This window comes from Zea mays, chromosome 3, assembly GCF_902167145.1.
Source record: "Zea mays cultivar B73 chromosome 3, Zm-B73-REFERENCE-NAM-5.0, whole genome shotgun sequence".
Lineage (NCBI taxonomy): Eukaryota > Viridiplantae > Streptophyta > Magnoliopsida > Poales > Poaceae > Zea > Zea mays.
Genome location: NC_050098.1, coordinates 237154823 through 237181266, shown reverse-complemented (window position 1 = coordinate 237181266; position 26444 = coordinate 237154823). Strand labels below are relative to the sequence as shown.

General features: G+C 43.2%; 3 protein-coding genes and 1 long non-coding RNA gene across 4 annotated transcripts; 3 read left to right on the top strand and 1 right to left on the bottom strand.

Annotated features, from left to right (window-relative positions):
• Positions 1-887: 887 nt before the first annotated feature.
• Positions 888-3439, top strand: LOC103652651 (uncharacterized). Its single transcript, XM_020551079.1, has 6 exons — positions 888-902; positions 1566-1822; positions 1961-2581; positions 2700-2855; positions 2921-2980; positions 3077-3439. Exons 2-6 carry the CDS (start codon positions 1577-1579, stop codon positions 3437-3439), a joined length of 1446 nt encoding a protein of 481 aa, XP_020406668.1. The 5' UTR covers positions 888-902; positions 1566-1576.
• A 614-nt stretch (positions 3440-4053) lies between these two features.
• LOC103651684 (uncharacterized) lies at positions 4054-4592 on the top strand. Its single transcript, XR_564884.2, has 2 exons — positions 4054-4136; positions 4526-4592. It is a non-coding gene; the product is annotated as an uncharacterized lncRNA (long non-coding RNA).
• A 1823-nt stretch (positions 4593-6415) lies between these two features.
• LOC109939259 (protein FAR1-RELATED SEQUENCE 5-like) lies at positions 6416-9108 on the bottom strand. Its single transcript, XM_035966549.1, has 7 exons — positions 8727-9108; positions 8169-8632; positions 7819-8086; positions 7387-7727; positions 7246-7311; positions 7029-7163; positions 6416-6957 (listed from the first exon to the last, which is right to left on the bottom strand). Exons 2-7 carry the CDS (start codon positions 8427-8429, stop codon positions 6604-6606), a joined length of 1425 nt encoding a protein of 474 aa, XP_035822442.1. The 5' UTR covers positions 8430-8632; positions 8727-9108; the 3' UTR covers positions 6416-6603.
• Positions 9109-24259: 15151 nt separating this feature from the next.
• LOC100501815 (putative cytochrome P450 superfamily protein) lies at positions 24260-25983 on the top strand. Its single transcript, NM_001196469.2, has one exon. The coding sequence runs from the start codon at positions 24287-24289 to the stop codon at positions 25826-25828; it is 1542 nt and encodes a 513-aa protein (NP_001183398.1). The 5' UTR covers positions 24260-24286; the 3' UTR covers positions 25829-25983.
• Positions 25984-26444: the final 461 nt, after the last annotated feature.

Here is a 26444-nt window from a genome sequence, read left to right as displayed (position 1 = left end):
CTTGTGCATCTTGTGTGCCTAACTCTTTTTATATATTGCACTATATAGCTCAAATGGTCCTCGAGGATCGAAGATCGGGTATATATATATATATATATATATATATATATATATATATATATATATATATATATATATATATATATATAGATATAGTATTTAGAGCCCTGGGCTCTCTCTAACTACAGGAAGCCCCGACCAGACACCGACCAGGTGCTCTGACCGGCGCGCACGCTTTTCTGGTTTACTGTAATACACCGTTACGGCAATTATAAATACGAGTTATGCTCCTTTTTGTTACCGTTTACGCTCTTTTGGTGTGCGCACGTCTCGCGGCATCCGGGCCCACGAAAAGATCGTGTTCCCGCATTCTAGGCAGTTTACGTAATCCGGGCCCACGAATCAAGGAACTGAGTCGTCGTTTTCTCAGCTCAGCTCTCCCGTAACTATCGCTCCCGCCGAACCCTAGCCAAATCCGCCGCCGTATGCTGCTTCCCCTCGGCGCCCGGCGAACCCTAGACTAACCGCCGCCGTCGCACTAAGATTCTCCCCCGCAGTTCCCCCGCCGTCGCATTCTCCTTCACCCCCGCAGAGACCCGCCTTCTCCGTCGCACGCCCTCGCCTTCTCCGCCGCAAACAGGCCGTGGCCTTGTTTTTCGTCTCCGGCAAGGGCCCCGGAATCGAGGAGGCGGTTGTGCCGCCCCTGCGTTCTCCTACTCGTCGGAGACCGAGACCTCGATCTTCTCCACCGCGTCGGCCGAACGCCGAGTCCGCTACCCCGTCGCGAGGTCCGTCCTCAACGTCGAGTCCCCGACGCATTTGGCACAGCCCCGCGTCGCGTTGGGTTGCCCCCTGCACAGCTGTATCCGATTCAGCCGCCGTCCAGGCCCATCCACATTCCGGTAAGCCATCAACATCTCTTCCAATCTGAATCGTAGATAGAGTTCACATTATTATTTTGCCAATTGCTTGATTTATCAAATACAAATTCATTATAAATTTATGGTTAATTGGAGACACAAATGTATACTATGCAATCTATCACACCTTTATGCAGTTTACAATATTTTGTTTATGCTGATTTGTTGACAGAAGTATGATCCATACATCAATACATTTTGCCATAAAACCTATTGCTGTTCAATTTGGGCTAGCTCACACGAAATAACCAGGTTATACATTAATTAGATGTCGCATATGAGCAGAATTTTTTTGATCAAGTTAGTCTCACAGGTTTATGCAATTTACAATATTGTGTTATGCTGATTTGTTGACAGAAGTATGATTCATACATCAATACATTATGCCATAAAACCTAATGATGTTCAAATTGGGCCAGCTCAAACGAAATAACCAGGTTTTACATTAATTTGATGTCGCATATGAGCACATTTTTTTTATCAAGTTAGTCTCATAAGTCTATGCAATTTACAATATTGTGTTATGCTGCTTTGTTGATACATTTATGCAATGTATGGTCATGAACTGATCTGAATTGACTTTGTGCTTATCTTTTTTTTGTTCCTTTACGTATTTTATGTATATGTGTTGTTTCATTTTGGTAGGAACATCAGTGATGAAGAACGTAGACCGACCACCTTCCAATCCAAAACGCATCATAATCCAGTCTACTCAGGAGTGCTTCAGCGTTGACATACCCCGTGCTCCGGCGGGGACTGTTAGACCCGAGACAAGGCGTGCTGCTGATGAGGATGATGACTTTATGCCATCATCCAAGAAGCGTAACTTGGACGACAGCCCTGGGAAAGTTTTGAAGAAGGTAGTCACTAAGCGGCGGAAAGCAGTGCCCCCACCCCGACAGGTTAGATATTTATGTCTATGGCAATATATCCTTTTTATGTGTGAAATCATGTTGTCTTTATGTCTGAGTTAAACATTGTGTTGTGATTATGCACATGTAAATGTTTACAATATTCATTTTATATATTTTCCCCAGCAGAAGCTGAACGTCAGATGCAACCCCCAAGATGTGTTAGTAAGCATACAGATATTAAATGACAGACAGCAACAAGCAATTGCACGTAGGGGATTTTCTAGTATTCTTGATATGAGACTGGATGCACTCGGCAGCAGATCACACTTAGCTTGGCTGATGGAAAAGCTCGACCCCAATGACATGACAATTCGAGCTGGCCCTGGGAAGGAGCTGAAAATAACAAAGGATACGGTACACCTAATTTTGGGTTTACCGAATGCTGGGGGAGGAACTGCATTGGGCATCGATGAAGCTGTGGTTGCCAACAATTTGAGAGCTGAACTTGGGCTATCGAAAGAAGATTTTGGGGTTACAGCTCTACAAGATCGTTTGAGGAAAGGTTCTGACGATGATTTGAGCATCAGATGCTTTTTCTTGATATTGTTCAATAGGTTGTTGTTCCCTACTGCCAGCTGGGGAATAACGAACCATGAGGTTCTTTTAACCGAGCAGATGGATCGTTTCCACCAGATTGACTGGTGTCAGCTTATTTTCAATGATTTATGCCAAGCTGCCAAGAAGTGGCATAACAGGAGCGTTACGAACGTTTCTACAACCATCTATGGATGTTCCATCGTTATTCTTGTAAGCATATCCTTTCTTTGTCTGTTACATGTACCCATAATCTTGTATGCAAAATCCATATACACGTAGTTTATGCTTTTGTTATGTCTTATAATGACTCATGTTATGCCTTTTGCAGCTGTATTATTTGGATCATTTGCATGACTCAGCGGCACCCCTGAACAAACGTGGAACACCACGAATCAAATACTTTGATAGGAATATTATTCAAGCCCTGACAAGAGCTGACAAGGGCAAGATACGCAAAGGAGAAGAAGCATTTGGACATTGCTCGGTATTTTTTCTTATGTGTCAATCATTTTTTTTAGTTTTACTCCATATCTCACACATTTTTTTTAGTTCCGAAGCTCCTCAGAGACCTGCTACACAGATGTACCACCCGTTCATGCACAATTCAAGGCATGATTCTATTTATATATTTGTTTGTCATATAATTTCAACATAATATCCAGTTATATGCTATACATTTACTTAATAATTTTCAATTTACAACAGCATAAGACCAGGACCAACGCTTTTGATGTTCCTCGTCCTGACCCATCTGGACAGCACTCAATTCACATCGAACTCCCGCTCATCAGGGATTTGATATCAAGCAAGCTTAATCAGCTTCCATCCCGCCACCGCATGGGTTTCATAGAGAAGCTGTCACATTTTGATGCGGAGGTTGGTAAGGCGTGTTCAGTTATTAAACAGAATCTTCAGCAGATTGTTGAGAAACAATTCAATCTATCTGATGTTTTTGGCGAGTTAATTGATGAGGTCCTCCGTGCCGAGGCGGGTGACAACGAAGATGCTTATGATGTGCAGAAAACCACATCAAAATCAGATGATATTCTTCCCCAGACAGCTAGTTAGTCTGTTTAATGTATTTACGTCAATATAAAAAAGTTATGCAATCATTTATCCATATGGTTTTGATGCCATTATTTTTAACAATGTTTTATTTGTTTACATGACACGTACAGAAGGATGTACGTGTCCGCCCCCCCCCCAACTGTACCCGATATGTCTACTCCAGTTTCTCAGCTGGATACGCAGTTTACAGACACACAGGTACATGAATTACTGTTAAGGCAACAGCATATTCGTGTACTATTAGAAAGTTGTCCCGATGAAGCTGATATTGATCTACTGGTTCATACAAATATAACGAAACAGAACAAAACACCTACAACCTCAGTGGTAATGTTTTTACATTCATTGTATTTTTTCATTCTAGGGTTGTATTAATCGTTTTATGTAAATAGCATATAACCATTACAATTTTTTCGGGGTAAACATGGTGACGGTGGCAAGAACATGCCGACCAATACAAACGTCACTCCTAAAGCAACACCACACATGGATCCTGACGCGCCGATATTTGATGCGACACCGCAAATCAAGGTATGTCTAAAACCCCTCGTGTTTTTTCTATATTCTCATTAGCAGTTTACTAAATTTGTAATCCATTTATACCATCATTTGTTAGTCTACTGGTGGCGTACAACAAGTGGCAGAAACAGACTTGCCTGACAGTGGTCCATGCTTTGATCAGACTCCATCTGAACATGTCAGCTCAGTAATTTACATTTTCTTTGTAGTGTTCAACTTATCACAGATTTTTTACAGCCATGCTTCACAGTATAAATAGGTTATGCATCTTACAAATCATTGTTATGCCCATTTACATATACATATAAGCTGTGTAGATGTGCATGCACTATTTGCATAACTGCTAGCTGACTATGATAAATTACACATTCATTTATGCAGTTTGCAAGAATATTTGTTTCTCTTGATATGTATCAGTAATGGCAGCTCATTAATTTTATGCCAGTTTATGACACTTCATTCCACATACGTATATTCCACTTTATGTCAGCTCAGTTATTTTCATTTTCTTTATAGTTGTCAAATTTGTTCACAGAGTTTTATGTATATTTTCATATATATTTTTAGGTTTATGTTGAAACCGATCCAGCTACAAACACTCCACAGGTTGGCCAGGCTTCTCTTGATTCGGAGATGCAAACTGTGTTAGCTCTACGCGAATATTTGTGTGGTCTGCAATCTGACACCCGCAGGTACGAAGTTCATACTTAATCTAAATTTGTTTATATGCTTGTAGATTTACGCCACCTATCTAATTGATTTAAAAAATTCACCAGGACCATAATAGATTATGGTGAATATTCAGCGACATGTTCTGACATATATGAATCTTTTGCCGATGGGAAGTGTCTCGACAATGGATTCATGCAGTGTTTCATCCAATGTGTTATTCATGATGCAAAAAATCAGCAGACTTCCATGAGTTCAAACTGTTTGGTTCTTGATGTTAATGTTGGGGTAAACTATTGTAACTTACATACACCATTTTCATATACAAATTAGATCAACCCAAGTACACTCACTCCATTTATATTGTTTATTGCAGTCAATACTCAACTTTGAGGAACAGGAACGACACAGTCGCAATCCTCAACCTTTTGATGAATCTGTACTCCACACACTTCTAGACAATTCATTGCCTGAGACAGATGAGTTGGACCAATGCAAAGCGGTAACAATCCTATTTCATAATCCAAACACAATTCCTTTTAAATGTAACATATCACATTGTTATGCTTTTGTAAGTTACCCTGTTAATTTTATGCTTTTTTTACACGGTCAGATCATGGTCCCCATGGTAAGCAGGGGGCATTGGACATTGTATGTTGTCAACAAGGTCAAGAAGTGCATTCATATTTTAGATTCCAACCCATATGGACCAACACTTGGTGGAACTACATGGAAGGACTATCATTTTGCACATTTGGGGTCAGGTGGCCGAAAGTTACCCTGGGCTAAGGTTATTATGAGCAGATTAAACAAAGCAATACAACATGTGCGACCCAGTTCATGTTTTCCCAAGTTTGGTAACTTCACAATTGACTTGTGCCAAAATTGTCCTAACATGGTAGCTGGATCAAATGACTGTGGTTTTTATGTCATGGGTTACATTCTATTTTATCTATGCGACGAAGGATCTTTGCGGTCAGACATAGAAGCAGTATGTACAAATTTACCATTTAATTCTACAGTTGGCCCATGGCAACACATGGAACAGAGGGATAACTAACTCAGTGTTTTTGTTTTGCAGGGCAACACCAGTGAGATACGGTCTCTTGCGCTGCATTACATCACATTCCACACGAAGAACAAAGCATTATCGCTGCTCCAAGACATCCAAAGATTCAAGGTCTAAAGGATGTAGTTTAGTTTGGTCATGTAATATATTTTGTATACAATGGTTCCCTAAACTCCAGATCGGTCATGTGTGTATATTATGGCCAAAGTCCGTAGACGTTTCTTAGATATGTCATTGACAACTTTGGGATCAGCTTTTTTTCTAAACTGTCATGTTGTTCCAAACTGTGTTTGAAATGTAATGTCTGTTTCTTGCATTTGATTCTCCCAGGTTTCTGTACAATATTGTTATGTCAATAACCTCGAAGTATGCATCTTTCTTGACCGGACTTTACGATATAATTATTGAAAGGCTTATGCATGTTTGTACAGTCAGATTGCTGCATATGTACAGTCAGATTGCTGCATATGTACAGTCAGATTGCTGCATAAATGTACATTCAGATTGCTGCATAACTGCATAACCTATCTGGACGTATGCATGTTCACGATATAATTATTGACCCTATTATATGTTCAGTCAGTTTGCTGCATAACTGTTAAAGCTTATGACAAATTACACAGACATTTATGCCAGTTTGCACTACAACTTACGCAGTCATTTTTGTACAGTCATGGTTCACAGGCTTACCCTCTTATGCATTACACAACGCATAGTTACGCAGGTTTTCACATACATTTATGCTAAGTACATATACAGTCAGACTGCTGCATTACTGTTAAAGCTTATGACAAACTACACATCCATTTATACCAGTTTGCAAGTATATTTATGATTCTTTCTGGAAGTAGACAAACGAACACAGGAATCACATTTACACAAGGAAATATTTGTATCTTATGCTTTTTTACTCTCTACCAGATGAATCATCATCTCCGACATCCACCGTTCGTTTTTTCGACGTTGATGTCTCATTCCATTGCGGGGCTGCAGCTATGATTTTGTTCCTTGAACCAGGAGGCCGTCCTCGCTTACGTCCAGATAGGTTAGCCAATCGAACCCTATTATCCTCGACAGTTAAACACGTACGGCTGTTGTGACCATCAGCTATGCCACATTTCTGGCATTTCCTGCTCATCTTCTTAGCTCCTTTCGCACCCAATTTTAAAACTTGTTGCTCACTACTTTTGATTGTTCTTCCCTTAGGCTTGGCCTTATCTGGTCTCGTCAAGTTTACACCTTCCATATGAAATTCCAGTTTCTACAAAACAAAGATATCAAGTCAGATTTTACTTTCTCATATGTCATCATATATTGTAGCAATGTTTTCACCTTTCTAGCTTCCACATCCATAGAACTACTCTCAACCAGCCGAATGTCAGTGTTATGTTCCAATGTTAATATCTGCATATTACATTGATCATCCTTATTATTGCATTCATTTGTATTAGAGCCCATTAAAATTTCCTGTGAAATAAAACAAAGTCCAGTGAGGACACAAATTTTATAGTGCAGTATATGTAATACATTATAAAGATCTGTTCCATACCTCGTTCCCATCATCTAATTTGCGTAAGTTGTCTATAGCCATTTCTTCTGTTTCATACGCTTCGACCTATATCATCATTACAATCATGGATCATATTCGACAAGTAATTATGCAAAATTCATAACATCACGAGGTGCGTACCTGGATGTCATCGCAAACACTTGTGCCACAACTCTCACCAGTACCTATATCAGGCTCCACACGCATCAATAACCCTAATAATTCGTCCATCATCTCTAGGGCTTTATCATTCCCAGCTTTAGACATACTCGCATGATGTACTACTTTCATTGCTTTTTTAAGCAACATCTTCTGTCTATATGATCTAGTTTCTCCATCTTTTCCTTTCAAATTCCTATCGTCTCTTGAAAAAGCCACATCTTGATGCGCGGAGTATGTGTATCGTTGCAAAATATACTCACTTGGGATCCTTTCAATTTGTAGATGCATGAAAGCGCGTACAAGATGAACACAAAATAGACCTATAATTGATTAAACATACATTATGTCATATATTAATCGTAAACAGCTATGCATTCGTAATAATTTATAATTTTTTATAGTATAACATACCTGTATGCTCCCAATGCTTGCACTCACATGAATACTTTCCGGCATCCACATCAGCCCTTATCTTGAATTGGTGTTGACCCCAAACAATTTTATTTGATCTTGTAGTATGTTTCACCACCCAATCATGTTCCTCACCCTCTGTATCACGGTCTATTCGGTATGCAGTTGCATATTTTACTGTCTCCTGAAACCTTGTCATCACAGCTCTAGTGTATGCCCTTGCTACTCTTATTTCAAACATATACAATGTAGTTGTATCCTTTTGACCCTGCAAATTACACAATATAGTATTAATACTGTTTTGTTTTTAATAGCATAAAACATATGTTTTATTAATTTTTTTCACTTACCATGCATCCTAGTGCCTCTTTGGCCTCTTTCATCTTCCTACTATGCAATAGCTTCATCATTTGCTTTGCAAATTGATGAAGCGGTGTGCTTGCATCCACGTGGGCACTCTTCACTAACTTGTTCATGCTCTCGCTTCGTTGTGTAGAGACCATAAGACCACAATAATCTCCTTTGAAAAATGCAGGTACCCAATCTCTGCGTATGTCATATAATCTGGCAAGGGTGTTGTTCTCGTGTAGGTGGAAATCATCAAGCATCATTTGCCAGGCTGCCTAGAACTCCATTTCATTCAATGGATGATGTATTATAGATTGGAACCTTGTTTTGAAATCCATGTCCTCAAATCTTGCATATAATTCATTCAAGTGGGGCATATACCTGTTTTGCACATGCCACAGACACAATCGATGTATTGTGTTTGGGAATACTCTGCCAAGTGCAATTGGCATGGCAGGGTCTTGATCTGAAATTTATAAATTTACATAACATCATGCAAGACAATATGATATCATATAGTACATGACACAATAATTACGAGCCATTTTATTATAACATACCTGTCAGCATCACTCGTGGTCCGTCACATCCCATGCATGTTTTGAACGTATTGAATACCCACTCGAATGTATCAACTGTCTCGTCTCCTAGTAAAGCAAACCCAAATATTGTGCATTGTAGGTGGTGGTTCGAACCAACAAACATTCCTAATGGCTTATCATACATATTAGTCTTATGTGTAGTATCAAAAGTAACTGCATCACCAAAATCAATGTACTCGGCTTGCTGGCTAGCATGGGACCAAAATATGCTTAAAATTTTCCCTTCTTTGTCCAGTTGAAAGTCTGAAAAAAACTGTGGATTATCTTTCTTGCATAATGAAAAAAAGATAACAGTTTTGACACATCATTTGCATTTCTCTCCCTTTGCCATGCTTTTTTCCTGTCAAAAAATGTAATGATTATGCACTATATCTAACTCAACACATTACTATTGTTTATGTAATATAAAATACAATTATTGTCAATGCATAATACACTTACAAGTTACTCATGTCCTGCACGGTTATTGGAACGTTTTCTGGGCCACCATGCATTTCAGTAACAAAATCCATTATGCAATGTGGTGGAATCCTGCTTTCTTGCATCACACTAAGGAACTCCATATATTCACGATCATGTGTTTTGTTGCATTGCAATTGCCCTTTTTCTGTATCTTTCTTCAAAAATTCATGATTATGCTCATAGTTTACCAGATCAATCCGAACAGAAATAACATTCTCTTTAGCATCATCGTAGATTTTTTTGAGTTTCATCCCAGCCTTGCACTGTGTTCGTTTCGAACATGTGTTACGTATCCTTGGATTTCCAGCTACCCTTTCAGCATTCTTTCCTTCCATTGAACAGTTCAACCATTTACAATTCTTCCGCTCCCTATATTTCTTCAACGGAAATCCTACCTCGTATGCATATTGACTATAAAAATTATACGCCTCATCCACGTTACTAAATGTCATACCGACTTTAGGTATCAATCTTATATCAATATTGTCCGGCTGCGCACAGAAATTTAACATTTACGATTCAATATCGAATAAATTTAACGTAATACGGGAGAACTTACATGGCTTTGAAGAATATGAGGTGTGTCCTGTTCATGTGGCCCAATATGTCTCATGGGGATGTGCTTCTCTGCGCCGACCACGTCTGCTTTTTTTTGTGCTCTTCGATATGTCCAGGTGCCCTCAATGCCGCCGGAGGAGTCACAGATACACCCTCTGTGTATGGGGCGATTGCAGACAAAACAGGTTGCATGTCCATTGAAACAGACGTACCTACTGCCTCATGCGCAGATGTTACATGGAGGATGCCATCGCCAGCGTCGGTGGTGGACATATTCTTCGCCGGCCGGACCTCTCACTTCCGCCGCAGGTAACCGCCGCCAATAATTCAGATGGACGAGCGAACGTGGACGCGGCTGTAAAGTTGTTTTAATTTCCTGCCGTAACTGCGCCTTTATCTTCGCGCACGAAAATCACGTCTTGCCTTATTCCAAAACCTGCCGTGAACGTCTTGCATGGTTTACGCTATTATGTCTCACAACGTTATGCAGTCGTAAACGTCTATCACATGCAGATATTCGTGCGCGCGATTCCTGGCATGCAAAGATTCCATTTCTGCATGAGTTACTCACTTTTGTACACAAATTTATGCTTGCGTAATTGCATGTCGCGTGAAAGCCGGGATACGTGGTTATCCTTTGCATAACTGGCGCAGGCTGGCGTCCAGTGGGCCTAAAGCGACCCGTTCGGTCTCCCTGGCTGGGGCTTCGCCCACTAATGGAAGCCCAGGGCTTCCATTACCTCTTCCCTATATATATATATATATATATATATATATATATATATAGTATTTAGAGCCTTGGGCTCCTAATAACTAAATGAAGCCCTAGCCAACCTAGTAAGTCTGGTTCGACCAAACCCAACCGAGCATCTAGTCATATTGACCAAAACCGCCTCCGTGCCCCTGAAATTTCGCTCCAATCTGACCAAACTTCACATCTTCACCCAGCGTGCCCCATAGCTGAGATCCATTGTGGTGATCTCATTCGTCCCCGTGCTAATCTTGGAACATGGGACCCAGCCCAACGGGGACGGCGATGGGGTGGCGAGTGAAGAGGTCGAGGGGGTCCGCGAGCAGGCCGTCGATGCTGCTGCTGGGGTGGACAAGAGCCGGAAGGGGTAGAACGGCGCCGCCGAGGAGGTCAAGGACGGCGGCGGCGATGACTACGACGTCGTGCCGAAGGCCCACACCAGATCCGGCACCGGCGACGGTCGATGCTTCTGCTTTGTCCTGTCCACCCCCGTTTCAATTCTCCACTCCTCGCGATGTTGCCGATCTCTTCTCGTCTTTCGCCTCGTTTCAGATTATTAAGGCAGATCGAAATAAAGGTAACCAACCTTTATGCTTGAGTATCTCCTTTTTCCAGAGAATAACCCCCTTGCTCTCTGCGGCGAAAGAGAAAAGGAGAAAAAGGTACGCCTCCTATTCGAATTTGATGCAGTCGGATGATGTTCAGCGTTCGTCTAGAAATATTTATAAGAATAAAATAATATACCTTGAAAAATAACATATATTGTGAACTGAACGTGGTGCCTAAATGTAGGACGTCTAAATGAAGTTGGTGAGGATTTATGCAATCAAGAAGATCAGATACACTGGATAAAAGTAAAAGTCAATACAATATCTGAATATCTGTCTAAAATGGAGCATCAAAATAGCAGTGAACAAGTTTTCTTTGTACTAGCCTAGCGTGGAACATAAGTTTATCCAAGGATTTATTATGTTCTTTGGTGGGAAGTATCCTGTTAAGGTCTCACCTAAGGTGTCCTTGACTGTGTTGGATCTTTTATGGGCTTGGCCCATTTATTGAATAAACTCTATGGTGTGTAATGGTGGAGAATACCAATAGTACCACATTGGAAGTCCAAGGGTCTTTTGCCTTGACTTATATGGTGGGATTTATTCCACTTAACTTGAGAAGTCAAGAAATGGACAAGGGCGTGCCACGCGCGCGCGCGCGCCGCCGCCGCCGGCCGGGCGTGGCGTGGCGTGGCGTGGCGTGGCGTGGCGTGGCGTGGCGTGGCGTGGCGTGGCGTGGCGTGGCGTGGCGTGGCGTGGCAGGCAGGCAGGCAGGCAGGCAGGCAGGCAGGCAGGCAGGCAGGCAGGCAGGCGTGGTGTGGTTGTGTTAATTTTTAGCACTCACTAACCGCGTCTGCCGAGTGACCCTGTCTCTTCGTCAGCCAGCCGAGTGACCCTTATCCTTCAGCTGCCGACTCATGGCGTGACTCGGCGAGAGCTGGCCGACTCTTGGCGTGACTCGGCGACCTTTCTTCTTCAGCTTCCCTCTGCGAGAGGTTAAATAGAGGAGCACCCCTGTCACTCGGTACACGCGAGAATCACATTTCAGTCTCACAATCCAGCCGCCGAGTGAGGGTATTTCCATCTCGTGACTCTGCGCGCACAGAGAAGCGAGAGGGCAGGTGCCTCCGAAGCCGGTGCCGTTCGAGACCTTGCACGAGGGATCGGCAATTAGGTTTTTGGGGAGCGTCTACGCGACTGCCCAAAGTCTTCTTCCTGCTGACATGACAAGTGAAGTTGGACAAGGATCTAGATCCTCAGAGCGCATGGCTGGGTATGAACAATTCATCTCCTTACTGTGTTTCATTCTGCAAATTATATATGTTCATACCTGCTGTTTTATTTATAGCCATAAGAATCTGTTTGTGTTAATTTTACAATCATGCTGTTTATGTTGCTATCTGTTTATTTTCAGTTGTTCCATAATAATACATGTTCCATGTTTATTTGCTTATTATATTTATATGATTCATATGTTTCATGTTCTCTTGATCCATATTGGTATGGATATATTTGAGATAATGATTTCTATGATTAACCATATTTTATATGTCATCATCATAATGTTAATTTATGGAATTAAAATAATACGGAAAATGCCTATATTTATAACAGACTGATGCGTCAGGTTTCTGAGTTCCATTCCACACAACCTCTTGTTGTTCAAATACTTTTGACTCAAAGTATTCAAGCCAAGCAGCCGCATCCTGCATTCAGAAAAGGCTAAAAGGTTATCAATGCCCCATGAGTCTTTGTCTAAGCAAATCTGGGTGCCTGGTTGTAGACTTGTAACGCCATAACTCTTATTGTGAACTGAACCTTGTGCCTAAATATATATTGAGAGTAAAACAAATGTAATAATGTGTTGTATACATTCTGTACGACCTCATATTTTGTGTTTACATATATTAGTTTTAGTTTCCCTTCTTAAATAAAACTTTTTAAAAAATATAAGTTTTATGCCGGCTTACTTGTTGTTTTCTGCAAATGTTCCTAATCTACACAGGTTTACACGTTGAATGGACATCAAGGATACTTGTTATGTGGCCCAGGAAATAATGGTGGTGATGGTCTGGTAGCGCCTATCATTCTAAATATTCTATGTTGGAGGAGAAATTGTAAGCTTTACACAGTTGTAATGATATGTGTTACTTCAAATTATTATTTTTAAAATATTTTGATTGTACTTTGTTTGTCATGAACATGTAGCTTCTGAGCCTTTGCCAGAAAAAAAAAACTACCAAATGTGCAATCTAGTATTATTATTCCTTGCTATTTTTTCACTAGTAATGTTCCTATTTTGTTTAAAAATGGATGGTGACTGAATTTATTTTGACTTTTTCATTCAATTAGGCATGCCTTTGCAACTTTGTCCTTCATTGCTGAGACTTTTTCTCTTCCTATATGTTGGGATGGATGCCCTCGATATCGAGAAGTGGGTGTTTACCATGACATATCATAGATATAAACATGTGCTTTTCACATGTAGTCCGGTACCTAACTTTAGTACATAACTTTCTGTTTGCAAAGACTGGAATTTATTTATTCCTGTTTTCAGCCCAAGCAAATCCATAGAATGGTCAGGAGATATAGCAATTTTACCCAATCCTTTGACCAAACCTTGATTTCCATCCCCGAATGTGATAGCTCTTTGGGGATCATGGTTTTTCTCGTAGGAGGAGAACATCTTCTTCTCCCCTGTCATGTGGTTTGTGCACCCGCTATCGATGATCCAACTTGATCCCCCGGATGCATAAACCTACAAAACAAGTTTAGGCCTTGTTCTTAGGTACCCAAATGGTCTTGGGTCCTTTCACATTAGAGACAAGCACCTTAGGTACCCAAACACAAGTCTTGGAGCCCTTGTGTTTGCCCCCAACATATTTGGCAACTACTTTGCCTGATTTGTTAGTTAAAACATAAGATGCATCAAAAGTCTTAAATGAAACAGTAGGCTCATTTGATGCAATCGGAGTTTTTTTCTTAGGCAATTTAGCATGAGTAGATTTCCTAGAACTAGATGCCTCACTCTTATACATAAAAGCATGATGAGATCTAGAGTGAGACTTCCTAGAGTGAATTCTCCTAATTTTGTGCTCGAGATAACCGACAGGGTATAAAATGTAACCCTCGTTATCCTAAGGCATGGGAGCCTTGCCCTTAACAAAGTTAGATAATCTTTTAGGAGGGGCATTAAGCTTGACATTGTCTCCCTGTTGGAAGCCAATGCCATCCTTAATGCCAGGGCGTCTCCCACTATAGAGCATGCTTCTAGCAAATTTAAAATTTTCATTTTCTAAGTCATGCTCATTGATTTTGGCACTAAGTTGAGCTATGTGATCATTTTGTTGTTTAATTAAAGCTAGGTGATCATGAATAGCATCAACATTTATATCTCTACATCTAGTGCAAATAGTGACATGCTCAACGGTAGATGTAGAGGGTTTGCAAGTATTTAATTCAACAATCTTAGCATGTAAGATAGCATTCTCATCTCTAAGATTGGAAATGGAAACATTGCAAACATTTAAGTCTTTAGCCTTAGCAATTAATTTTTCATTCTCAATTTTAAGGCTAGAGAGCGATGCATTTAATTTGTCAATCTTAGCAATCAAACTAGCATTATCATTTCTAAGATTAACAATTGAATCATCACAAACATTTGATTTCTCAACCTTAGCAATTAATTTGGCATTTTCATTTCTAAGGCTAGAAATAGTGTCATGGCAAGTGCTTAGCTCACTAGTTAATTTTTCACAATTTTCTACTTCTAGAGCATAAGCATTCTTAACCTTAACATGTTTTTTGTTTTCCTTAATAAGGAAGTCCTCTTGGCTATCCAAGAGTTCATCCTTCTCATGAATAGCACTAATTAATTCATTTAATTTCTCCTTTTGTTGCATGTTGAGGTTGGCAAAAAGAGTAAACAAATCATCACTAGAATTAGCATCATCACTAGATGTTGCATACTTAGTGGAGGATCTAGATTTTACCTTCTTTTTCTTGCCGTCCTTTGCCATGAGGCACTTGTGGCCGACGTTGGGGAAGAGAAGGCCCTTGGTGACGGCGATGTTTGTGGTGTCCTCGTTGGAGGAGGAGTCGGTGAAGCTTTCGTCGGAGTCCCACTCCCAGCAAACATGGGCATCACCGCCCTTCTTCTTGTAATATCTCTTCTTCTTCTTCTTTTCCCCCTCTTGTCGTTATCCCTGTCACTATCACTAGACAAAGGACATTTAGCGATAAAATAACCGGGCTTACCACATTTGTAGCAAACCTTCTTGGAGCGGGGTTTGTAATCCTTCCCCTCCTTTGCTTGAGGATTTGGCGGAAGCTCTTGATGATGAGCGCCATTTCCTCGTTGTCGAGCTTGGAGGCGTCGATGGGAATCCTACTTGGTGTAGAATCCTTCTTTTCTTCTTCCGTCGCCTTGAATGCGACGGGTTGCACCTCGGGTGTTGAGGTGGCGCCTTGCTCGATGATTTTCTTGGAGCCTTTGATCATCAATTCAAAGCTCACAAATTTTCCTATTACTTCCTCGGAGACATTAGTTTATATCTAAGATCACCACAAATTAATTGAACTTGAGTAGGGTTAAGAAATACAAGTGATCTTAGAATAACCTTGACCATTTCATGGTCATCCCATTTGGTGCTCCCGAGGTTGCACACTTGGTTCACCAAGGTCTTGAGCCGGTTGTACATCGCTTGTGGCTCCTCCCCTTGGTGAAGCATGAATCGATCGAGCTCCCCCTCGATCGTCTCCCTCTTGGTGATCTTGGTCACCTCGTCTCCTTCGTGCGCGGTCTTGAGCACGTCCCAAATCTCCTTGGCGCTCTTCAACCCTTGCACCTTGTTATACTCCTCTCGACTTAGAGAGGCGAGGAGTATAGTGGTGCCTTGGGAGTTGAAGTGCCGGATTTGGGCAACTTCGTCCGAGTCATAGTCTTCATCCCCCGACGATGGTACCTGTACTCCAATCTCAACAACATCCCAAATACTAGTGTGGAGTGAGGTTAGATGGTGCCTCAATTCGTCACTCCACATATTATAATCTTCACCATCAAACATGGGTGGTTTGCCTAATGGGACGGAAAGTAAAGGAGTACGTTTGGAAATGCGAGGATAGCATAGGGGAATCTTACTAAACTTCTTGCGCTCATGGCGCTTATAAGTGACGGACGGCGTGTCGGAGCCGGAGGTGGATGGCGATGAAGAGTCGGTCTCGTAGTAGACCACTTTCTTCATCTTCTTTTTCTTCTCGCCGCTCCGACGCGACTTGTCGTGTGAAGGGGATTCCTTCACCTTGTTGTCGGACTCCCCGGATGGAGCCTTCCCATGGCTTGTGGCGGGCTTCTCGCCGGTCACCATCTCCTTCTTGGCGTGATCTCCCGACATCACTTCGAGCGGTTAGGCTCTAATGAAGTACCGGGCTTTGATACCAATTGAAAGTCGCCTAGAGGGGGATGAATAGGCAAATCTGAAATTTACAAACTTAAGCACACACTACAAGCTGGGTTAGCGTTAGAATTAAATGCGAGTCCGAAAGAGAGGGCGAAAACAAATCACAAGCGAATAAGAGCGGATAACACGGTGATTTGTTTTACCGAGGTTCGGTTCTTGCAAACCTACTCCCCGTTGAGGTGGTCACAAAGATCGGGTCTCTTTCAATCCTTTCCCTCTCTCAAACGGTCACTTAGACCGAGTGAGCCTTTCTCTTCAATCAAATGGGACACTAAGTCCACTATAAGGACCACCACAACTTGGTGTCTCTTGTTTTGAGTGAGTTGAACACAAGAATAGAGGAAGAAGAATAGCAATCCAAGCGCAAGAGCTCAAATGAACACAAATGTCTCTCTCTAGTCACTAAATTGTTTGGAGTGATCCCGGACTTGGGAGAGGATTTGATCTCTTTGTTTCTGTCTTGTATTGAATGCTATAGATCTTATATGAGGTTTGAAGGCTGAAAACTTGGATGCAATGAATGGTGGGTGGTTGGGTGTATTTATAACCCCAACCACCAAAATAGCCGTTGGTGAAGGCTGCTGTCGCATGGCGCACCGGACAGTCCGGTGCGCCAGCCACGTCACCCGACCGTTGGGTTCTGACCGTTGGAGCTTCTGACAGCTGGGCCACTGGACAGTCCGGTGGTGCACCGGACAGTCACTGTTTACTGTCTGGTGCGCCTTCTGGCGCCTATCCTGACTTCTGCGCGCGCAGGCGCGCACTGTAGCGCATTTATTGTTCGTTGCAGACGACCGTTGGCGCTGTGTAGCCGTTACTCCTCTGGCGCACCGGACAGTACGGTGCTACACCGGACAGTACGGCGGAGCGGCTTCCAGAATTCCCGAAGGTGGCAAGTTCTGAGTTGGGTTCCCTGGTGCACTAGACACTGTCCGGTGGCACACCAGACAGTCCGGTGCGCCAGACCAGGGCACACTTCGGTAGTCTTTTGCTCTCTTTATTTGAACCCTTTCTTGGTCTTTTTATTGGTTTGTTGTGAACCTTTGGCATCTGTAAAACTTATAATCTAGAGCAAACTAGTTAGTCCAATTGTTTGTGTTGGCCAATTCAACCACCAAAATCAATTAGGAAAAGGTGTAAGCCTATTTCCCTTTCAACCACAATTGGTGTGCTACTTTCTTTGGCTGCCTCTCATGGTCTTCTCATCCATCAAATGGATGTTAAGACATCATTCCTAAATGGAGATCTAGATGTGGAAATCTACATGGAGCAGCCAGCTAGGTTTGTAGCAAACGATCAAGAAGGCATGGTGTGTAAATTATTGAAATCTTTATATGGCCTAAAACAAGCACCTAAGCAATGACATGAAAAGTTCGATTGAACTTTGACATCTGCCGGCTTTGTTGTGAACGAAGCAGACAAATGTGTATATTATCGGTATGGTGGGGGCGAGGGAGTAATTTTATGCCTGTATGTTGATGACATTCTAATCTTGGGGACAAGTCTTGGTGTGATTAAAGAGACAAAAAACTTTCTGTCTAATAATTTTGAAATGAAAGATTTGAGAGAAGTTGATGTTATTCTTAACATTAAGTTACTGAGAGAAGGCGATGGTGAGGTCACACTTGTGCAATCCTATTATGTGGAAAAGGTTTTGAGTCACTTTGGTTATAGCGAATGTGAACATGCTCCAACACCTTATGATCCTAGTAAGCTTTTGAAGAAAAATCGAAGGATATCTAGGGATCAATTGAGATATTCCCAAATAATTGGTTTACTCATGTACTTAGTTAGCACTACGAGGACTGACATCTCGTTTGCTATGAGCAAACTTAGCCGGTTTGTTTCAAATCCGGGAGATGATCACTGGCGTGGTCTTGAGAGAGTTTTGCGCTACCTAAAAGGTACTATGAGTTTAGGCATCCATTATACCGGGTACTCAACAATATTGGAGGGTTATTGTAATGCAAATTGGACATCTGATGCTGATGAGATATATGCCACAAGTGGATATGTGTTTTCACTTGGAGGTGGCGCTGTTTCATGGAAGTCTTGCAAGCATACCATTTTAACGAGGTCGACTATGGAAGCAGAACTCACAGCATTAGATACCGCTTCAGTTGAGGCTGAGTGGCTTCGTGAACTCCTTATGGATTTATCGGTGGTTGAAAAACTTGTGCGGGTTATTTCTATGAACTATGATAATCAGACTATGATAATCAAGATAAACAACTCTTAGGATAATATGAAGTCGACAAGGCACATAAAGAGGCATTTAAAATCTGTTAGGAAATTGAGAAACTCCATAGTAATAGCGTTGGACTATGTCCATACATCTAAAAATCTGCCAGATCAATTTACTAAGGGGCTATCACGTGGTGTGATAGATAGTGCATCGAGTAAGATGGGCCTGAGACCCACCTAAAGTTTATCATAGTGGTAACATGTTCTATGTGATCGGAGATCCCGTAAATTAGAATGGTGAAACAAGCTAGAGATAGACTGAGAGGAAAGACCCTTAATAAGGTTCATTTCAGATGCACATCTTTCCTTACTGTAAGGTAGGTTGGTGTTTACACCTTAATATGTTCCAGGTGGCTTTGTGAAGCAAAGATGTTGTCCTACAGAACATCTTTAGAGGAACATACCTATATGGGTTAACTGCTAGTCACAGTTTATGATATCTGGGTGGTCTCTAGATACCCATGAAAGGCTATGGAGTTTGACTTATATGCTCCAACCAGAGGGGATGCGCTCGACAATCTAGTATTGGTAAAGAGTTTAGATGAAACTTATTCCATGCAAAAATGTCAATTTAAGGCCTAGTCCATTGTGCAGTTGTGGTCAAGTGTAGTCTAGATTCTAGGTGGATGTTCAACTTAACAGTCTCCATCGAAACGCCAGTATATTAAACGTTTGAGATGATGAGAGCATTTTAGTGACTTAGTATTTGTTGGGATTGTTGAATTAATGTGGGCCTGACCCAAATTAATATTCAATAATAGTCAATGCTAAAGGTCCACTTTAATGCTACGGTGTACTAGTACTTTAGTACCATACCGAAAGTTCAAGGGACAAATCAATCAACTTAAATAGGTGGAACATTGGTGCATCTATTGAGAAGTTGAGAAAAGGATGAAGGACTGCCACACGCGCGCGCCGCCGGTCGGGTTGGGCCATGGCTGAGGCCGTGGTAGATCGGACCTTGGTCCGAATATTCCTTCCTAACAGTTGCACACTTTGCTTGGAGTGATGAGCGTTCATTACCGTCGTCTGTTATGGCTAGTAACAGACAGGCTATAATGGATGTCAGCTATTAGCGGATGTCACTGATGGCGTCAGTTTCTGGCTAGCTACAATGGTAGCTCTGACGACGACCGTTACTGTCCGTTCGCCTCCCTCTGCGCGTGTACATATACGGAGGAGGTGAGGCTGCTTCTGGTTATAGCACGTATGAACACTCTCAAATGCGTTGCACACAGCCATTCCCGTCCCACCTTCTATGAGCATAGAGAGTGTGGGAGAGCAGACCTCCGAAATCGTCGTCCGCAGAGCTACACATGCATGGGTGTGCGGACGATCAGGTTTTTGGGGAGCGTACTCGCGACTGCTCACTCCGTCCGCTCGAACAACACTGATCAAGTTCTTCGTCGTCGTCGCCGTTCGTGGGACCGCACTGCGTACATCTGCCCGCATCGACTGTGTACGACTACATCTAACATACACCGAGATGTCTCGAACATACACACGAGATGTCATCGAACATACACATGTTTTCTGGATTAAATTAAAACTGAAAATGCCTATTTCTCTAACAAGTACTCCTTCCCCATCACCCATGGATACTCAAGATCTAAGTCCTTATATCATTTATAGATCTAATCAATGCCGACTACAGAGTACCTGCCTAAAATCTCCTCGCTATCGTATGTCGAGGTGAAGCCATACCAAAGCCCCTTGGTTGTCAAGTTCTTCACTGGTATATGCAACTCATGTGATGTTCGATAATGAATTTAATGTACATGATATCATTGTTGTACATGGAGTTTGGTGAAAGCATAACTACTTCATTGAGAGGGAATAAACATGTCAGAAGGAGGCATTATCCTTTGCCGAGTTAAGTTGATAATTGTTTGTGCCACTTAACGTTAATCCTTGGGCCTTGGCAAGAATGGATGCTTCGGTTTGAGCTAATCTATATTCCAAGTTATGCACCCTTTCCTCCTTTTTTTCCTTGCTTCTCTGTTGGCTCTTATATGTGTCAATGTTCATAGCAAAACCGTACTTCCAAAGAAAACTATCATACCCTCGTGTTTGACCAAGTTGCTCAAGATTATGAAGGAGAATATTTGAGCTCATTATTTTCCTTATCATGGATGAACTCCCCATTCGAGGACTTGTCGATGACTATGACAAGTCTTTCAAAGGGTTCTTTGGTTCTTACATTAAAATATAATCTTACATCTTCTGATATGCATCCCCATGGACATAATACTAATTCTTTGTGTGTTCTTCCCAATTATGTGTTGTTGGGGTGATTAATCTCTGCTCGAGGTCTTCTTCCATATTGGTCCACTTCCACACCTTTTTTATAACCATAGGTCCAATCCTAAGAAAATATTCATTTTGAGTGCATTGTCTTTGTTCTTTGCAGAAAGATGGTGCCCATCTTTTGATTGCTTGTACCACATGAATGCATCCTAGTGCCCCTATACTTAAGAAACTTCTGGAAGTCAAGCGTAATTCCATCCTTCAAGAAGTTACGATAAATTTTCTTCTTATGGCTCTGAAATAGTACCACCATCTTCTTTAGCCTACTTTTCAGCCTATCTTCATGGTGTACAAGCACTAAGAACTTCTCATATAGTTCATCCCCATAACGTCTTCTTTCGTTTTTTATCTTTAGTTCTCTAGAACTTACACTCGATGTTTTTATCATTGCTTGCTCTTGATCTTCCTTTTGGAGTACCAAATAAATGTCAAACACTCCATAATCAAATGTCTTGTACCTTTAGAAATTTCATGCTCCTAGCTTATTCTCTACTATATTTAAGTGAGAGTTTCTTCGTACGTCGCATTGCAGGGCCCATCTCCAGCAGGGCCCTTCTCCAGCTCCTGCGAATCTTTCTCCTCGTGCCCGAAATCAAAACAAAAAACAGCACGTGGACAAGGATTGAACCCGCTATCTCTCACCTCGAGCGAGACACATGTGTATTTATATAATATTCAATATAAATACTTCAAATATATGTACATACTAATAATTGGATAATAAAAATAATAATTTTGTTTGAATAAATACTTTATTTAAGCATGGTGTAGCTATATGATATATAGAAATAGTAGCAAGATATGGGCAACTAACTAACTAACTATATATATATATATATGTATGTATGTATTATAAGTCATGTGCTTCCAATAACTAGAGGAAGCTCTAGTCCAACGGTGCCATCCTGTTCAGCTGCACTAGGTTCGGGCGGCTATAAAAACACTCCTAGGCCGCTAGGGATTAGATTTTAGTGGCGGCAGCAGTTCCCTCGGGCATGCGAGCGGGCGGCGGTTCCCTCGAGCGTGATCGACGGCGATCCCGGGGGTCAGCGGCAGTGCCGCCCCGAGGCGAGTGACCAGCGGCGCTCCCCCAGGATCGAGTGACGATGACGCTCCCGAGGCAAAGCGGCAGTGGTGACCACGGGAGATGCGAGTTCCTCCAACAGTCGCGTGAGGCGCGGTCGTCTCCGTCGATTGCGGCCACGCGAGGTGTGGGTGGCTCTGGCGTCCTTCGATAACCAACTCCTCCGATCCGGTGGCTTCGGCAGCGTCCTTTGATCTAGCATCTTTGGGATCGTCCTCCGACGATGAACTATCAGGTTCATGTTTTTGCCATTGATGATTATGTTTTATGCCTTCTATTTATACTATTTATGCATTCCTATGATGATGTTTACGACGATGAATATGATTTTTACGTCTGGCATAAAACTGTCCCTAATTCCCGCGGGGGTTGTTAGTTGAATCAATATTAAGTTTTTTATCAATTATGCTACATAGTGTATATATTTATGCGACTTTGAATAAGAATTTATGCTCTGCGTGAATCATGTCATCCTATTTTTTTGCATGCCTGCAGTGGAAACAGAAATATCATCCAAAATTTACGCGCATACAATAATGGAAATTCCCATGATCTGCCATAATTTTTGGATCTGCATAAAAATAGAAACCGCATGCATTCGACTCCCATAATTTTGGATCTATCATAAAAATAGGATCGTGAATACAACACACCAGAGTTATCAACCTCTTCTACATGCATGCACTGTGTATGTGCACGTGATCCAGTGGTTGGACTAGTTTTTTATGCTATCTTTGTGAACTATTTACGCTATTTGTGTGGACTATTTACGCTGTTCGTGCAAAAAAAAATAGAACCGTAATTATGGCTTGCGTCCCACACGGGAGGTTGGTTGTTGGACCGGGAGTTTGACTGACGCATGTGGGGGAGGTTGACCTGGTGCAGGGGCTCGCTAGTGCGGTCCAGCCAGGTGGGAGGTAGTTGGCTAGGGCTTCCTCTAACATTTGGAGTTTAAATTTTGGTTGTTAATTTCACATTCACATCTATCTAATCAACAAAACAACACATATTTTTATGTCTTATTGAAACAAAGTCCACTCATATGATGTATATAAACTGTGGCAATGCACGAGCAACTGACTAGATAAAAACAAATTTAGGCATCTCAAACACTTGAATGATCTAACTATGTGTATCATGAGGTCGTAGCTAAGAACGAAAAGTTGGCAAGAGCCGGTAGTTCATATTTAATTTAACTAACAAAAAAGAAACTCTAGGGTGGCTGTTGATGTGGACCCATCTGTCACGTTGCTGAAACACGGGAACATAGCATACATACATATAGGGATGAAAACGGACGGAAACGGACGGAAAAACCCCTCTCCCATTTCCGTATCCGCATTTTATCATCGGAAACGGGATCGGGTCCGGAATAGTCGGGAACGGAAACGGGAGCGGGATAAACGGAATTGCGAAAACGAACGGAAACGGAAATACTAACGGAAACTCATAATTTAATACAAATAGAAATGTTATTGATATTTGACTAGTGATTAATTGGCAGAACAATAACATAAAACAAATAGATATAGAGATGCATCATTCTATTGTTGTTTGGTTGTTAAATGTGTACATTTAGCTACATCCGATGTTGTTTAAAACTTTAGATCACTTATCATTTGAAAAGAGCCGGTGGTTACATGGCCAATTGTGCTATAATTTGCCACCTAAATACACGAGGATTTAGTTTATATACTAATGCATATTAGGCTCGTCCCATATTTGTTAAATACGGAACAAATACGGGTTCAATCCGGAAAAAAACGGGATCCCGCAAAAACGGACGGAATAAGCCCTCTCCCGTTTCCGTCCCGTTTCCATATTTTTCCATAAATACGGAAACGGTCGGGTCAAATGTAGAAAACGGTACGGGTCGGAACGGGATTTTTTCCGTCCGTTTTCAACCCTACATACATACATGCATGATGAGCTGTGTACGCCGCGGGAAAAAGGGTAAAAAGTCCAATGGCAAACTTTGTTTAATAAAAAACGCACGTGCCGCATGTGCGGATTCCTCCCAGGTGCACCGCCACCCACGTTATATATAGAGCCAAAGCCGCCTCAGTCTTTGTGCCGCACATTTTCCTCTCCTTGTCTCTGGCGCCATGGAAGCAGCTGATGCCTTGCCCTGGGCAGCGCAGTGTGCGGGCATGACCGTCCTCGCCTCCTCCCTCTGCTTGGTGGCGCTGGCCCTGGTGCTCCTGCTCCTTCGGCGCTGGCCGTGGTGCAGCTGCCATGTCTGCCGGGCGTACCTGACGGGGTCGTGGGAGCGGGACTTCACCAACCTCGGTGACTGGTACGCGCACCTCATCCGGGAGTCGGCCACCGGCACCGTCCACGTCCACGTGCTGGGCTGCACCGTCACCGCCAACCCGGCCAACGTGGAGTACATGCTCAAGACCAACTTCGACAACTTCCCCAAGGGCGAGACCTTCGCAACGCTCCTTGGGGACCTCCTCGGCTGCGGCATCTTCAACGTGGACGGCCACGCGTGGCGCTACCAGCGCAAGATGGCCAGCCTGGAGCTCGGCAGCGTGGCCGTGCGGTCCTACGCCTTCGGGATCATCGCCAGGGAGGTGGAGGCCCGGCTCATGCCGCTCCTCGCCGGCGCCGCCGACGCCGGCGCGGTGGTCGACCTGCAGGACGTGTTCCGACGCTTCGCCTTCGACACCATCTGCAAGATCTCCTTCGGCCTCGACCCGGGCTGCCTCGAGCGGGAGATGCCCATGTCCAAGCTCGCCGACGCCTTCGACACCGCCACGCGCCTCTGCGCCATGCGCGGCGCCGCCGCGTCGCCGTTGCTCTGGAGGGCCAAGCGCCTGCTCAACGTCGGCTCGGAGAGGGAGCTCAGGGAGGCCATCCGTCTGGTCGACGAGCTCGCGGCTGCCGTGATCCGGGAGCGCCGCAAGCTGGGCGTCGCCAGCAGCCACGACCTCCTGTCGCGCTTCATGGTGGCCTCGGCCGGCGGCGACGCGCACCCCGGCGTTGACGATAAGTACCTCCGCGACATCGTAGTCAGCTTCCTCCTCGCGGGGCGCGACACCGTGTCCTCGGCGCTCACCACGCTCTTCATGCTCCTGTCCAAGAACCCGGCCGTGGTGGCCGCCATGCGCGCCGAGGCCGGGGACGGCGACGGCGACGGCGACTCAGCGCCGCTCACCTACGAGCACCTCAAGCGCCTGCACTACACCCACGCGGTGCTGTACGAGAACATGCGCCTGTTCCCGCCGGTGCAGTTCGACTCCAAGTTCTGCGCCGGGCCCGACGTGCTCCCCGACGGCATCTACGTGTCCGGCGGCACGCGCGTGATGTACCACCCCTACGCCATGGGCCGGATGCCGCGCATCTGGGGCGCCGACCACGACGCGTTCCGCCCGGACCGCTGGCTCACGGGCGCCGGCGGTTCCTTCGTCCCCGAGAGCCTGTACAAGTACCCGGTGTTCCAGGCGGGCCTCCGCGTGTGCCTCGGCAAGGAGCTCGCCATCACGGAGATGAAGGCGGTCGGGGTGGCCGTGGTGAGGGCGTTCGACGTCCACGTCGTCGGGGACAGTGGCAGCGCCGCCTGCGCGCCAAAGTTCGTGTCGGGGCTCACCGCGTCCATTAGCGGCGGGCTCCCAGTGAGGATTAGTAGAAGAGTTCGAAGCTAGAGCGAGGTTCTTGTTTTCGTTCGTAAATTAAAAAACAAGTAGAGACTACTAGATCGATAGAGCTGTTTCGCGGATAATGTACATAGACTAATTAAAACAAATTGCAAGTTGTAATTCCATATATATATTTCGTATATATGGGATTTTCTTATGCTGCAAGCATGCAACAGAAAGCCAACTGTTATCACCGGAAAAATTTTGGCTGCAGCCGGTGTAAGTTAGGGCTTGTTTAGCACACGGACTAAAGAATAGTTCATATATTTAAGTTTTATATAGTCTTTAAATTTCTAAACACTGGATAAACTAAGGCCATGTTTTGTTTCTTTAGTCTATGAGCTAAAATTTAGTTAGGGGACTAAAATTTAGTCCCTAACATGTTTGGTTGTAGAGACTAAAATTAGTAAGAATATACTAAATGACTCATAAGAAGACTAAAATGGTCTTTAATATTCTCATGCTATTAGTACAATTGAACTAAATCAAGGGCAAATATGTAATTAATATGGTTTAGTCCCTTTTAGCCACATCTTGAGGGACTAGAGACTAAAGCAGTTTAGTCCCTGTTTTAGTCCTATCGTTTGGCAATTTAAGAACTAAATGAGACTAAAATGGAGGG

What these genes read in the sequence shown, in the direction of transcription:
- LOC103652651 (XM_020551079.1), top strand. Translation starts at nt 1,577, where the DNA reads ATGAAGAACGTAGACCGACCACCTTCCAATCCAAAACGCATCATAATC. An exon ending in GATGTTCCATCGTTATTCTT is followed by an intron (nt 2,582 to 2,699) that starts GTAAGCATATCC and finishes TGCCTTTTGCAG; the next exon opens with CTGTATTATTTGGATCATTT. An exon ending in AAGCATTTGGACATTGCTCG is followed by an intron (nt 2,856 to 2,920) that starts GTATTTTTTCTT and finishes CATTTTTTTTAG; the next exon opens with TTCCGAAGCTCCTCAGAGAC.
- LOC109939259 (XM_035966549.1), bottom strand. Translation starts at nt 8,429, where the DNA reads ATGATGCTTGATGATTTCCACCTACACGAGAACAACACCCTTGCCAGA. An exon ending in CAAGCATTGGGAGCATACAG is followed by an intron (nt 7,728 to 7,818) that starts GTATGTTATACT and finishes AATCAATTATAG; the next exon opens with GTCTATTTTGTGTTCATCTT. An exon ending in AATTAGATGATGGGAACGAG is followed by an intron (nt 7,164 to 7,245) that starts GTATGGAACAGA and finishes TTTATTTCACAG; the next exon opens with GAAATTTTAATGGGCTCTAA.
- LOC100501815 (NM_001196469.2), top strand. Translation starts at nt 24,287, where the DNA reads ATGGAAGCAGCTGATGCCTTGCCCTGGGCAGCGCAGTGTGCGGGCATG.